We start from the raw sequence: 16,168 nt of genomic DNA on the forward strand, positions 1-16,168 counted from the left end.
ACCTCAATAAAAATTTTATGAACATTAAAGCTGGTATACAAAAACTATCAGTTGAACTTATTTAAGTCAAACTTATTTGAAAACAAGAACACAAAAACCCTGACCTGATACAAATCCCCCAGAAATGTTCTCATTTTGGGAAAGGCTCTGGGATCCTTCATAAATGCCTAAGCTGAGAGAATCAGAGCATTTTCCTTGGGAGCAGTACTTTTGTAAACACTACCCACAAGTTAGCCTTTTATGCTTATTAGCTGGGTGAAATAGTTACAAGTGGGTCCCCAACAAGGAAGCCTAGGAACAGACACTGGACACTTAATAGCATTAGGAGTATTGACTTGCTGAGTTAAGAGACTGTGAAAGGAGCTCAGCCTTGTGTAGAGCAAAGGAAGAGGGTATTGACAATATCTGAGATGTTGGTCCGTGGTCTCTCCCTGAAGAGGGTTACTGGATACTAGTGGAGTCAGACTTGTCAACTTTAATTTAATTCTAATCAAAAGAATACCAAGAAACCAGCCAATAGACCCTGATTACATGCTGTTGGTAGGTGATAAATCACAGAGCAGAACACACTGCGACAGGAGCTGTGCTGATTGTTTGCACAGGGAAAGCATCGCTGGCCTCCCCTCTCTGACTCTGGCACACACGTGCACACACAAGCACCAACTACACAGAGATGGCCCATTCTAAGTCTTGCATTTCTAGGATTGTTTCTTTTGGGTTTGTTAGGATGTAATGCTCATTTTCACTTAAGCTTTTCCTTCTTCCAATTATTTAATCATTCAACAGAAATATTTTTAGGGTCTACCATGCAACTTGCTCTGTGCTATGTTTGGGGGACACACATGATTCCTGTCTTCATGGAACTTACTTAAATATTCACAAATAAAACCAGAAAGCTTTGTTATTTTCATTTTTGGTACCTTGTCAGGTTTCATAAACTGTTAGTTTTTCATTTCTTTTGCTGTATCTTTTAATTACATAATATAGCCTCCTAATTAATTGCTGATGATTGGAATGTTCTTGAATTATTCATTCAATAAGTGACAGGCACTATTCTGGGTATTGGGGATTCCAAAGTGAAGAAAAAAAAGACAAAAACCTTTGTCTCCATGGAGCTTACAACATTCTAAAGAAATCCTGATTCTAAGGCTTTGCAAGATTCATTCAACTTTAATATGCTAGGCATACCACAGGCACTTAAAAAAAAAAAAGTGAACCGAGCATTTTAGAAAGACAGCAGTGCAGAAGTTGAGGCAAAAAAAGGATTTCCAGTTAATAGAAATTCACTTAACCTCCCTCTCCACATAATTCAATTATCCAGTTTTAATACATTTCAAAATATATGACTCCAGCTTTTCAGATAGAGCACCATGAAACAGATGCACCGGGCTTCTTTAGTTTGGTGCTTTTTGTTCAAGTTTTTGGCTTCATGGGCAGAAACTTTAAATACGAGGCAAGATGATGATAAGTGAAGTACAAGTGTTTATTAGGTGGTTTTAAACAGTAGAGCAGCTCTCCCACATTTCCCCACCCTCCAGATAAGGACTTCTCAAGTAATGGGAGGCAGCATAAAGCAGGGACTTTCTGAGATCACCTAGTGACTGAATAGAAACTACTCAGGGAGAATGTAGGTACCATGGAATTATCGCCACTACTGAGCATAAGGTTGGTACATTTTTCTTCTAGGGGATAATTCTGTATCAGCAATGTTTTCCTTTGGTACTTAAGAAATATTAATTAGTTGAATCCACTTACTCACTGGATCAACAGATGTTTACAGAGCGCCTCCTTTGTGCCAGGCCCTGCTTTCATAGGTCTCGCAGTTTTGGTGGCAAGGAGATGTTGAACAGGTTAGTACACGTGTGATCAGTATCACAAGAGTGAGGAGACAAGATTGGCTGGGGAAGACCAGGATGCTCTGCAAGGTATGTTAAGGAGCACAGCGGTAAACCATAAAGCATATATTCATTCATTCATTCAATTCACTCAAGAGTCAATAAGAACTTCTGAGGAAAAACGACTCTAAATGAAGCCAAACTTACAGTGGTACTTGAATACAGTCCCCGATGAGTTTTACAAGTAAGGAACTGGCTCCCTAGCTAGGTTTAAAGGTACGTACGGATGGAGCGATGGTTATGAGAGCGAATTATTTATCTAAGTCATATGTCACTAATAATAATAGTAATAACAACAGCTAACATTTATTATTTTCCCTGGGCAGAGCACAATGCTAAACACATTATATATGACATTCTGTAACACTCAGAATAACCCTAAGGAAGGTAAAATTAGTATCCCCATTCTATACAGGCAGCTCCTGAGGCTCAGAGACAAGAAACTGGTTCAAGATTACACATCTAGAAAGTGGTGGGTTCAGAATGTTGTAGAATTTACCAGGAGTTGAGCTTTTAAAAACGAAGGCCAGGGACAGGAAATGAATCTGCATACTTAGCCAAACATGTTAAGAATGTGAAATAACTCACTCCCAGTTTTCACAGTATTTCAGAGATTAAGTAAATAATCTTCAGCAGAATCCCATCCAAGCGTGCAATTTTTTGCATTCAGCACACAAACTTGGCTAAGGAAAAGACACCGTTCGTGGCAGAGAATGCTTCTACTTTATATTATCCCTACTCCTGGTAATGACCTACTATCATGGTTTCCTTTCAAGGATCACTTTATTTTATTGAAGTACAGCTGACTCAAAATGTTGAGCAGCATAGCGATTCAGTTAAACACATATATATTTTTCATATTCTTTTTCATTACAGGTTAATTCAAGCTATTGAATATAGTTCCCTTTGCTATACGATCGAGGGTCACTTTAGAGCAAACCCCCCTTTTCCCCAAGCAAGTGTCTACTTACCAACTATAACAGGGAAAGAGAAAACAGCCCACAGCTGGTCTCAGGTAGACCCTATTATTCTGTCTCATGAAGGTTCTGAAGGAGCCTGGAGCTTTTAACCATCTGAGTTTCACCATCATTTAATAGATGAACAAACCCTCTACTCTCCCAAGTGTCCTATGAAACTGCAGAGGAAATTGGCCTTCGCAGGGCCCTCAGAGGCACCAGGAGGATCTACTTACACTTCTCCTTCTCTTTCTTCCTCCCCTTCATCGTCAGCACCATGAGCACTATCATTTATTAAGCACTTACTACGTGTCCAGCACTCTGCTAAAGTTTTACGTGTATTTAACCCTCACAACAATCTTTTGGGGTAGCTACCATTGACTCAGTTTTCAATGATGAAGGCGGCTGTGAAGTTCTTTAACTTCAAGGTCACACAATGAGGAGCAAAAGTCTGGATTAAAACACAGATCTTTTGAACTCCAGAGACTGTGCTCTTAGTACTGCTTGCCTTAAAGGATTTACAATGGGGCACAGGATCAAGGAACAATGGACCAGATGTGTGGACATAAGATAACCCTGTATTTACATAAAGCAATAGGGTCGAGATTTAGAAGTTCTTAATCTGAGGTCCATAGACCCCTGAGTGTTAAAAAAGATTTTGGAGGGTTTGTAACTGTCCCCCCCACCCCACCTCCCACCGCCATCAAATAGGAGTCAGCAAGTTTTTCCTTAAACAACCAGGTAGAAAACTATTTTAGGCTTTGTAGGCTGTATGGTCTCTGTCCCAAACACTCATCTCTAATGTTGCAGAGCAAAAGCAGCCATAGATGATCCATTAACAGGTGGGCAAGGCCATGTTCCGATAAAACTTTATTTACAAAAACAGACAGCTAGCCAGCCTGCTCTAAACTGGTATGCAAATTCCATATGCATATGTGCACAGGTATTTTGTTGTTGCTATTAGGAGAAATCTTATGGCTTCTTTCTCCTTAGTAGGCTCATTTGATGGATTCTGCTATGAACTCTTAAGTGGACTATAATTACTATCTGTTAAGAAAGAAACACAGGACCACCTTAACCTTCCCCAGCTTACCTTGCCACATGATGCTGCCTGATGTAGGACTAAGCTGCTGCTGGGTTTGCAGAAGCATTCTCCTTTTCCCAGAGACCACATTCTGTGTCTTACTGAGCCTTCTCCACAGAAAGTACTCTCTTGTCCTGAGCACACTGATACACAGTTTAGAGTTGGGGAGTCAGCCAGGTCTGCCCACGGTGTGGGCAGGTGTGGAGGGCAAGGAGGTTGCCAAATGTGTTTTCCTGACAGATCTCTGCTTCTGTTTGGAGACCCTCTCTCTCCCAGGGAAACGTGGTTCTTTGTCTTAGGATTCCCAGCTTCATGAGGTAGAGCATCGTATTTACTGTCTGCAATTACACCAGCATGTACCTTTACCCTGCCTCCCACTCTATGGGACTTGTCTTCCCCTAACTAGCATCTTTAGATGGAGATGGCTAGTTATCCTAGAAAGCCTGGTACCATGATTTACATGTATTTTTTAGGTTATTAGCTTTGAGATCCCTGAAAGCAACAGACGGTTCTAAACGCCTGCATTACTTTTGACAAATCAAAATAATGACTGTCCAATCAACTTGAATAAAAAGCAGCATTGACTGCTTTAGATTTTAGGAAAAAAGAGAGAGACTAAACCAAAAAATTACAAATGCTATGAATCATAAGGTGATTGCATTTATATTCCAGATTTCTGAGAATGGAGAACTGGACACAGGGTAAGAAGCAGGAGGAAAAAATGGGGAGGGGGGTAAGAAAGGGGAGAAACTGACAGAGGAGAGGAAAATGAACCAAAGGGGCTGAAGAGACAAAGAGGAATACAGCAGGAAAGGCTGAATGCAGAGGGAGTCTGTCTACCAACCAACTACTGCTGGGTTGAAATTCAGTGTCATTAGGATGCAGCCATTTCTCACAGCAAGTGCCCCCCAAAGAAGGAAATAAACCAGCAAATTAAAATAACGGGAATATAAATCATTAGGCACTACTTACAGAGACTTTATTCCATAGTAGACTCCTGTATATATCACATCAGGATTAGTGTTAGCTCTCTGAAATGAAACATCAATAAGAGGACCACATGGTGCTGACTGTACCTCCAACTAATATTTCAGCTCAGCTTTAATTATCATGTTCATCTGGCAGCAGCATGGTGCCCCGTAAATAGAAATGGGTCATAGGAGGCCTGCCTGAGTTCTTGTTCTGCACATGGTTATGTGACCTTGGCTGGCCAATCTCTGTGCCTCAGTTTCTTCATTTGTCAAATGTGAATAAGAATTCTCTGCTCTGTTTATTTCACAAGGGTGTAAGGAGGATGGAAAGTGGAGACACACACACACATATTTGGATGAGAATAAAATACCAGATAAATGTAAAATTGACCCTGTTCTTTTTACTTAACAAGGTAGTGAGTAGGCGGGGGGTGGGGATGGTGGCATTTTCCACAGAAGGCTTGGTGACTCAATGAAGTGTCTTTTTTTCCTTCAGTAATATCTGGTCTGGGATTATTACTGCTTTCTCGGTGCTTTTAGACGTACTTTCCCTCTTCAGAAATGCCAAAGGTGAAAAATACTATTCTGCTACTATAATTTGTCACCCTGGCTGCCTGAGCAAGACGTGCATAGACAGTTTAGTAATTAAGCTTTTCAACACTGCATCATAAAGTTTTATTCCAGCAAAGGCTATATTTATCAGCTAACAAGTATTAAATCACCCCACTGCTCAAGCCGTTTCTCACTTGAATATGCTCTTTTCAAAACAGAGCAGATTTCCTTGGCTGGCTTGATTAATAAAAGTTCTTGTTTGGAAATAGTGTGGCGCTGTGTGGTCCTGTGGGGCTGACATACATGGGCCTTGGCAACTGTTCCAAAAGGTACTGACCCCGATTTCCCAGGGGAGTCGGATGCCTTCGGCCTGGGTCTTTTAGGGCATCCTGGCCATCTGAGTTTCATGACCCTCTGGGATGGCTTCCAGCACGAGATACTCCCACATCCATTTCAATTTCTAAAGAGGAAGAGATAAATGAAAATAGAGAACACAAGCCTTTGATACATTTTCTTTCCTTATCTGAGCATCAGGGAATTGGTCTGTTCCTCTTAGAGGTGGATCTAAATGTCAAATGAGTTTTCAAAATGATTAAAATAGCTAAGTAAGAATGATCTACACACTAAGCAGGGCTGAATCTTTTCTCATATTGCTATAGGCTTCTCTAAGCAGATGCAGGATTATTGGGGAAACACACTTCGAAGGAATAGATATTAAAAGTCGTCAGTAATGGCTTGGAAGCAGACTTTCTCTAAGTAACCCATCTCACTTTTATAAATCATTTTTTCTTTCTTCTTTGGAGTAGACACAGTCATGGGATGAATATAACACTTTAAAGCTTTAATATAACTTATTTAAAGCTTCAGGATGCTTTCAATCAAATGGCTCCAGAATTACATTAGTTAAAAGCAAAATAGTTAATATATTTGAATATATTTTCTACCATATTTTAAGAGTAAAACCAAAATAAAGACAAATGTTAATTAACAGTAGGCTAAAATGATGAAAGAAATCTCAGTATTTTTCATCATATCATACCTGAGATGACACTAATTTCTCTTCCTTTATCTGCTTTCAAAACTAAACGACATTAACCACATGCAGGCATTTCAGTTTTCCATCAATTGATTCCTAATAGGACGCATCTAATAACATTCCATAGAGTCACCAAACCCACTTTGTAGATACATAAGCCAATTCTGCCCAGGCCTGTGCCTGTGTATGTAGGATACTGGGCATGTAAGTGTGAGATTTTAAATACTACCAAGATAAGGAGTCTTCTGTTGAACTTTTCTTAGCTCTGGAGGCTACAAGAATTTCTTTCCTTTCAAAATGACAAAGCAGAACTCACCATTCTGCTTTTCAAATTAGCAACAGGTAGCTTGTTTGGAAGGCTGGGGATCAATTTCTCTCCAGCCAGCAAGTCATGGGGTTGTCACTGAAGCATGTGGGTGATATGCTGAACCACTAAGTTGGCAACTATTGAACTATTTTAAGTGTATCTATTTTCTGGTTCAGTAAAAATTTTTTTTTTTTTGTATTAAATTCATTAAACTGGACACAGTCTAAATGCCACAGCACATACGGAAGAGCACATTCAGGCATCAGCACCAGCCTCAGGAGAGAACAGACGGTAAAGATCAATATAATTTCTCTCAGTTTCTATTTAATTTTATCTTTCATATTTTTTTTTAAGGTTAAAAAGTACTGTGTGACTTGGGAAGTCAAGTTGAATATGGTTATTTTCTGAAAATTTGAAGAGACATTTCTTGGTCAGTCAAGTTGCCCTCCAAACTGCATTCTCAGAGATGATGACATATATGGCCTACAATTGAGGATCATTTAATAACTTGGAGGAGAAATGAGAAACAAGAATTACACTCTTGTTACCCACAGTCAGGAGGAATCTTGTAGTTCAGCAATTTCAAAAATACTAAATCAAGGACATACTTGAAGATTTATCATGAGGCCTTGATAATGAATATTCTTTATCTGGGACTGAAATTTTCTAAAGGATAATAAAGGTTTTGGAACATGAACTGTTACTTTGATTTGACATAATTTTTGGGGGGAGAGTCACTTGTTATTCCTAAACACTACTTTGCCTCCAACAAGGAGTAGTCCTGGCAATTCAGAAAAGTGAAGAAAAGTATAAAGTCCAAGGAGTTTTCATTTTAGCATGAGTTGTAACTATTGAAATTATAAAATTGATTTTATACCCCACACGAAAAAACAAGTAAAGAACAATTTTTCAGTAATTTCTCTCAACAAAATAGAAAACAAAATAATCAATAACAACAAATCGTGAAAACAAAACCCCAACGTACCTGTAGAGAATAAGAACACAGGTACTAAATATGGCTCTTCAAAGCTTCCAGAACACGTAGGGCAGAAGTGATGCAGCCATCAAAGTTGGACTGAGTAAACCCATCCCCTCCACACACAAGGAAAGGTTTATGATGAAGAGTCATTTGTCCTGGGTAGTTGGCAGCAGCTTTTGTAACCTGAAAATGTAAATAATAAATAAATTAATAAAATAATAAAACAAAGAAAGGATTGCAATTCTGTGCTCTACTGTGATGTCACATCAATGCCCACCTAGGAGAGGTTTCTCCACCTGGAGAAATCAAGATGTTTCACAACAAGCAACAGAAAACAAAGCCAAGACTCCTAAACTCCTCCCCTCTCCAAGTGTTTACGGCGACATTCTTAAATGTTTACATTTTCTGTTATTTGATGAGAGAATCAGAAATGTATTGAACTTCTAACTTACTAAGTTGTAATCTGCTAAATTAGTTGAGAGTACAGGGAATTTTTTCATTGGGCGGAAATGAAATTCATGCAACTGTTCACCAATTATTGAGTACCTGCTATCTGTCAGGCAAGGTGGATACAAGAGAGATTTAAGGGTTGTGTCCTTAAGGAGTTTCCAGTTCAGCATGACTGCTGGTACATAGGAGTCTAAGGCCTTAGACAGAGTGAAGGACAAGGTGCTATAAAACACATGGGAGGAGACTCAGCCCAGTATACTGGACAGCGAAAGCTTCAGAGGGGAGGTGATGGGTCATTTCACTTGAGTTCTGTGGGATGCATAAAAGTTTGCTAGTGGAGGAAACAGAAATAGGGCTTTCTAAAGAGAAGGAACAGCACGTGTAAATGCCTACACCTATGGGCTGCTTAGGAATCTGTGTGTATGTGTGTGCTGGGGCAGGAGGTTGACCAGAGGAAGGGACATGACTGAAAGGCAAGATAAAAAGAGTGTAGTGTTTCAAATTTTAAAAATACAAACTTATAAATAAAGACTATTAAAATGCAGAATTTACTATTTATGAATGAAAAGCAGGAAGAATCAGCTGAAGTCTGGGATTTATTTTATTTTGTATAACCAGGTTTATAATATTTGAAATGATGAAAAAAGTAGAGAGGTTATTTCCTAGGAAAAAATATTCTCAAAATTACAATGTATGTTGCTAATAAACATTCACAATGAGGACAATGAGTGGGAGCTGAATGTATTATCTTGGACACTGGGATGGTTTGGGTACTGAAACACTGAAAACTCTCTAAAAAACCAAATTACACAAACCTAGTATAAACGCAGTCTCACTTGGGACCGCTTTCCTGCACAACTTCAGGGGGCGCCATTCACACAGACTACTGTGGCAGTTCTGGTCTCTCTCATACAGTGTTTTCATGGAGAGTAATAAAGTCCCTAAGGGTTTGCTTGTTTAAAATTCATACCAAAAAAAAAAAATCAAGAAATGTAATAAATGTTACTTGGATTATGGAGCCGAGATTTTGGTTCTTGTAAGGCTGAGTTAGTATATGCTTTTATAATTTTTTAAAACCAGAAAAAAACTTGGTGTAGATTTTTTAATTTACATGTCATTTTTTTTTTTTTTTGCTTTAAAAAAAGAAAAAGTACAATTATTTCCTTGTTGAATCTCTAAAGATACGGACCTTTAAAGACCTGTGTCACTCAGATACAAATGCAAGATGTTGAGAGTATCCTCTCACTTTTCTGAAGGTCACTTGATAGCAATATCACCTATCACAGACATAGCAGATCCTCTTTTTAAAAATTAAGCCATAGTTTTAAGTTATTACGCTGAATTGTAATTTCTTTTTTTCCCAGCTTTATTGGAGTATAATTGACAAATAAAACTTGTACGTATTTAAGATGTACAACCTGCTGTCTTGATCTACATATGCATTGTAAAACACTTACCATAATCAAATTATCAAGATCTACTCGTTTAGCAAATTTCAAGTATATAAATACCTTTAACTACAGTCATATTGCTGTACTTTAGATTCCTAGAACTGATTCATACTGCATAACTGAAACTTCGTACCCTTTGACCAACATCTCCCCATTTGCCCCTCCCACTAGTCCCTGGCAATCACCATTCTACTCTGTTTCTATGAATTTGACTATTTCAGATTCCACATGGACGTGAGATCATGCACGATTTGATCAAGAAGAAAAGATCTTGAAATCTGCAGAAAAGATCTTTGAGTGGCTAAAATATATAGTATATAGTGCAGACACTGAAGAACAGAATTGAGTGTTCATTAAGAGCTTTAGATGGAATTTTAACAAGCTGAATGATTTGATTTTGTCAGTGAAACACTAGAGGAGGAAGGAAACTGCTAAGTTCCTATATATTATCGATTTCAGAATGTGACAACTGATAGTCTGAAAGCAAGGGATGCTGTAGAAACAGTCAAAACCCAGAGAGGGCTGGAAAAAAAGTCTGAGGTCATTTAGGGGAGGGACAAATAACTTTCTGGCTCTTAATAGTCCCCAAGGGTGCCAGCTATTAGTTTTCCTGCAATCATTAACGCTCATGATCATGGCCCCCAATATTCAAGAACCAATTCTAATATGAATAAAGTATATATAATTATTGGTATTTTTAATTGTTCATTGCATATCAACTACTTTACATACACATCCCTCCTAATTCACACAGCAACCTACAAGGCAGTTACTACTATTCTCATTTTATAGATGAGAAAGCTGAGACTCAGAAACATTGTCACTTGCCCAGGGACAGAAAATTAGTGGTGAAGAAACAGATTCGAACAGAGAAGGCTGACTCTAGAACTCACCCTTCCAGCACCTTCAGAAGCATTTCCAAAGACTTGATTTACGTAAAACAAAACAAGATGTTTGATAGTCATCTGGAAAATGCACATAAATGGGATAACTCATTCATGCATATTCATATACATACATACGTGTGTGTGTCTATATATAATTTATATAGACACATATAAATCTCCATTTGTAGTAAAGATTTGATAAATTCCAGCTGACATCCCTGTATAGATAAACCATGGTACTATTACACATTATGCAAGTGTTAAGCAGGAGGTAGCTTAAGGGAAAAAGTTCTGCCCAGGGGTGAGCTGGTAATTTATTGGTGCTGTGTAATTTCATTTGATGAGTGGTAAATGCCAGATGCCAGATCACATGGCTAGAAAACTGGGCCACTGATTAGCCAGTCTGCAGTTTGGATGAAATCAATCTTGCTGCCTTTAGGTGGAATCACCCATTTTACAATTACCCAAGGAGGAAAATATGAAAACATGAAGGGTGTGTTGGCAAGCTCCTTTACCCATGTGAAGTAGAGAGCTCTGCAGTAGAGAAGCACATAATTGTCAAAGCCACAATCTCTCACAATAATGCAGCCGTTGGCTATGCTTCCAGCCACAGTGAGGAACCACAGCTCAATGACTGTGTTTAAGAGAGATGTCAGGGCTGAAACAACCCCTTGGAAATCCAGGGTGCTTTGCCTACATGTGTGCCTGGAGGGGCCAGAAAGAACTCTCACTGCAGAAGCTGATGCTCCAGGTCGGTAATGTCAGGTTTTCATACACTTAGGTGATGACTGGACTGGACATATAAATTTAAAGCCAAAAAAAAAAAAAAAAACAAAACGGTTTTATATCCAAGCAATTTAAACCTATGTATGTTCTGTGATTTCTCTTCACCTGCGGAATAAAATGCAAATTCCCCAGCCTCACATGAAAGGCTTTTCATAACCAGATCTTACCTCCATCCATGCCTCCTCTCTTGCTGCTTCTCTGTGATTTTTGCCACATGTCCTATCTACATTCAAACCAAGGTTCTCCAAGCACGTCCTTCTTTGTTGTGCTCCTGTGACTTTGAACAAGCCATTCTGCTTGGTGATGTTGTATTGTTCCCTCTCTTCTCTGCCAAGCAAATTGCTCACCCTCAAAAACTAGCACAAATGTCACCTGCTTGGAGGCCTTCTTGCTCTGCCAGGCAGGGTAAGTGCCTTCTCAGCATATTATTTATATCCATTATGTTACTTGCTATTTTGCACTGTAATTATGTCCATGCCTGTCTCCCTTCCTAGACTGCACGCTGCTGAAACTGGGGACTGTGATGCACTCATCTTTGTAGCCAAGGCTGAAGATGGTGCCTAGCCCACAGTAAGTGTGCAATAAATGTTCATTGAGTTTTTTAAAAAGGACAGAATATTGTACACATACTTCAAATGAAGGTCTTCAGAGGGCACTCAGCTACCCAAAAAGTGTTATTCAGAGACTCTGCAGAGCTGGCAGAAGCTGAAATGGAAGAGCTATTGTACTTAGAAGGCTCTCAGTAATGATAAACAACTCTGTGAACTGCTTTACATGAACGTCTATGTTATGTATTCAATTAAATTACATAAACTTGCTGATTCTATAGGTCAGAAATGGTAAAATACTGTCAATTTTATATGATTTAACCTAACAATTTTTTTATAACATGAATATTAATTGTAAAAATTCACACCAAAAAGTCCCTTTCGTGTGAGAATGAAATTAAAGATGAAAATAAAGTGGGAGGAAGACAAGTAGGCTAATGGGTATTTCCACAAAATTATAGTTGATAATTAGCAAAAAAAATCAGTGACACATACGACAATGTACATTTTTTCTTCCAAACCTATGGTGACAGCTAAAGCTTGTCCTTGGACTGCCAGATTTCTGCCTGCATAGAACTCTCTCATTGGTTTGGCCTACAGAGTGGCCATATTTTAGGGTGACCAGTTCTAGTTAGCTGTCCAGCCCATGATTTGGTTACTCAAAACCAACCTTTCTGAAATATGGCACTAGGTGATGTTCAAGGGAGCTAGGCAAGAATTAAGGCCTCATAAGTTCTAATCCTAGTTGTGCAACTAACTTGAGAGAACTTAGACAATCTGGGAACAACCAGGTTCTTGCTGCTGCTTGTTATGGATGTAAACAACACAGAATTTCTTTTTTTTTTTTCTTGATTTTTTTTTGGGGGGAGAAGGGAGGTAATTAGGTTTCTTTAAGTATTTTTAATTAATTTTTTATTTTACTGTTTAGTGGGGGTACTGGGGATTGAACCCAGAACCTTGTGCATGCTAAGCACGGGCTCTACCGCTGAGCTGTACCCTCCTCCAATACTGCATTTCACTGACTCGAAGGTACTGTCAGTTGGAAGAGGCACCGGTATTTTATAGACCAATGAGAAAGAAAAATTATGGTGTCAGCGTGACACAAAGCTTTATTTTATACTTACTAGAAAAGTTCTTTTAGACTTATCTACATGTAGCTCTTTTGAAAACATAAAAAGGAAATCAGACAGGAATAGGTTGGTTAGCCTTTCCAAAAGCTTCTTCACACGCAGAGTTTGACTTCTGTGAAGCACGCTTTCACTCAGAGCTGTCCATGCCCACACTCTGCCCCGCAAAGCCTGGCCTCCGTGCTGCCCTGAGCGCAGGCGGCGCAGCGTTTCTTACCAGAGCGCTCCACTGAACTGTCCTTTCTGGGGCTTTCTTCTGAGACACTGACACCTGTTCTTCAAGGTCTGATTGTGCACTTTCTCTTCAGTGGGAAAGACAGATTTTCAGGCAGCAATCAAGGCTCATATTCTTTTCTCAAACAGTAATTTAGTAATTTAAATAATTTAGTAATTTAAATATCAAGGGGTTACAGTGGTAGTCCCACTGTAAGACCACTGAAAATAACCAAGTGCACATGTGTGAAAACCATATCCAGTCTCCTGGTGTATACCAACTTGATGGCATCTTACAATGGATGAAATACAGCAAATATTAAATAGGGTAAGGGTAGAAGGGTGGTGAAAACCTATTAGTTAGTGAATGCTTAACAAGTGCAAAGATACCGAGTGGCAGGGTCCTCGAAGCAGGGCCTTTTCAGGTAAGCAGCAGCTCAGTGTCAGGATTTCCAAGGTCTTCAGTGCTGCTGGTTTAAACCCTCTGTTTTCTCAATTCACCCAAATGAACAGTCTTAAGTGAAACTGACAGAGATAGACTGGCGATCACAGAATCAATTTGTTCATTTACAAAGGTAAATGTACCGATTCCAGAACCGAATTTGGTTGTCTTCCCAGACCATTCATCTTAGTAGGCAAATTTCCTCAACTGTATCGTAGATTACAGGGGTGACGCATGTGCGGCCACTCCTGACATACATCACTAATCAATTGTGGCATCCTTTTCCACTGAGGCCAGAAGTGGCCTCAGCATCCTTCTTCCTTCATTGCTTCAGCCAGCCACTGCCAGTCAATTGGAGTTGGCACTCGAGAGGAATCCTATATACCAATCCTGGATTAGTAGGTTGCAGAGCAAACACGTAATTAGAAATAAGGGAATTAAATATTCTTTACTATTTTTTATTCTCGTTTCCCATTAAGCCAGGATAGTCTGATGCATTGGCTTTGTTCAAAGAAGACATAGTTCAATGTCAAGAATTAAGATCCCATCAGGAGCCATTTCCTCTAGATGATGCTGGAAGCTCAATTCCAATTCCTTCTAATGACCTTCTAGTAACTTCCATCTAGACCTTTGCCCTTCCACGGGTGACATCAGGACTTTGACTGCCATGTGAAAATAAAATACAGATATTTCAAATGTAGTTCTACAAAACTGTGCATTAACAAGTATTAGGGCTTGTGGGAAAATAGAGTTGATGCAGATAACTCAAAACCTACAGAACTTTGAACCAACCACTGACAAAAACAATAAAATGACTAGCACAGTTAACATTCTCCCAGGGCGGGTGGGTAGAGCTCAGTGGTAGAGCCTGTGCTTAGCATGATTGAGGTCCTGGGTTCAATCTCCAGTACCTACCAAAAAAAAAAAAAAATCTAGTGATATCTTTGTAGTGTAGTAGTGTAAACTTGAGCTTACACTTCCTCCTTTGAGCTGTATGTCCTGGGTGGATGTTGCTTCTAAAGGAGACCATTTTGATCAAGATTTTAAATATCCAGGATATAGCCTTCCTCATCAAAACCCAGCAGTTCTTAAGGCCACTACAGTAGCCACTATTTGCACTAAAGGAGGACATCTCTGGAGATTTTCAGTTTTTTTCCTAAAGATTTTCATATTTGCTAAGGCTTTGTCTTTGCTTGTGAGAAAATGTACCCCTATCACTTGAAAACATAAGCATGTATGAAACCAACACGATTGCCCTGTGATATTACTGATCTATTTCTTAATTGCATTCGAAAGAATTCAGATTGAAAAAAACCTCTGGTGTCATAAAAAGCTATAGGTAATTTTATTGTTTTCTTATGTTCCTTTACATTCCTAAGGCTCACTTTAATTAAACTTGTTGGGGAGGGTATAGCTCATTGGTAGAGCGTGTGCTTAGCATGCACCAGGTCCTGGTCAATCCCCAGTACCTCCATTAAGATAAATAAATAAACCTAATTACCTCCCCGCCAAAACAAAACAAAACAAAACAAAAAACTTGGGTATACCTGGGTCTTGGCAGCAGATAGAGATGTCTAAACCATCACCCGTGATTTTAATACTCACACTACATCTTTTTAATTGATTTTTAATCACTTCCAATGTCTGAGGGTGACTCCTTCCTTAAATTGTCCCTGGATTTCAAAGAAATCTTTCTGTCTCCTAGTTGTTCACTAACTTGACTGGGGGCAAACTCTTGAGTAACAATATCTCTGCGTTGGCATTTCCCCTGCCCATTGTGTGTGTGAGGTACTGACCACACTGGCAATATGAATAGCTAGGGGGCCTGAGATGGTACGGAGCTGATTCATACACTTCCTCACTTCCTCTGCTCTGCTGCCAGTGTAAACCTGAACTCATGCCACGATACATAAACAGCAGAAATTGAATATTTGGTTAACTTATTCTTTTATAGCCCCCTGTGCAAAGCTCAAAGGTAGTGGTTCCCAAAAGTCAATCGATGGCAAGAAGAGAATAAATAAGGAGAATTATGAGCTTTCTCATAGAGATTAATGTATTCTATTTATAAATTGTTAAGAAATTGTATCTTTACTATATTTTTGGGGAGGTGTTATTCTTTTTATTAAATTCTTTTAGCTGTATTTTGCTTTTCAAATTCTTAATTGCAGAATAAAAAGATAGCAATATTACATTGGTTCCCAAAACATTTAGAGGGATTTTATTGGTCCATGAAATAAAAACGCTTGGAACCACTGCTCTGGGGCGAGGTGCCTGATGTGGCTCAGAGCAGAGTCTTGTCAGCCTGAGGAATGTTTCCTATAAAAGGGGGGTTGGGCAGCAGCAAAGGTCGGCTTTGAAAAACTATCAGTAATCTCAAGTAACACTGGACAACCTTAGTTTGGACTTGGTAAGTAGATGAGTAATTTTTAAAAATGGAATAAAATCTGGTGTAAAACTTATTTTCCAAAAACTTGCACAACCTCC

The 16,168-nt window shown here is 39.0% G+C and overlaps 1 protein-coding gene across 3 annotated transcripts in view; it reads right to left on the minus strand.

The window, feature by feature from the left end:
• RNLS (renalase, FAD dependent amine oxidase) overlaps positions 1-16,168 on the minus strand; it is a 267,716-nt gene that overhangs the window by 20,699 nt on the left and 230,849 nt on the right. The window contains exons 7-9 of one of the 3 annotated variants that reach the window (XR_010381952.1): positions 7,787-7,963; positions 5,796-5,918; positions 4,908-4,966 (exon numbers count right to left, since the gene is read on the minus strand). Coding sequence is in view for 1 of the 3 variants with exons in the window: in XM_010996271.3 (XP_010994573.2) it covers positions 7,811-7,963 (153 nt within the window). In the remaining 2 variants the exon portion in view is untranslated. The other 2 variants (XR_838403.3, XM_010996271.3) reach the window with 2 other exon arrangements.

The sequence above is a fragment of the Camelus dromedarius genome, chromosome 8, assembly GCF_036321535.1.
Source record: "Camelus dromedarius isolate mCamDro1 chromosome 8, mCamDro1.pat, whole genome shotgun sequence".
In the NCBI taxonomy this organism is placed as follows: Eukaryota; Metazoa; Chordata; class Mammalia; order Artiodactyla; family Camelidae; genus Camelus; species Camelus dromedarius.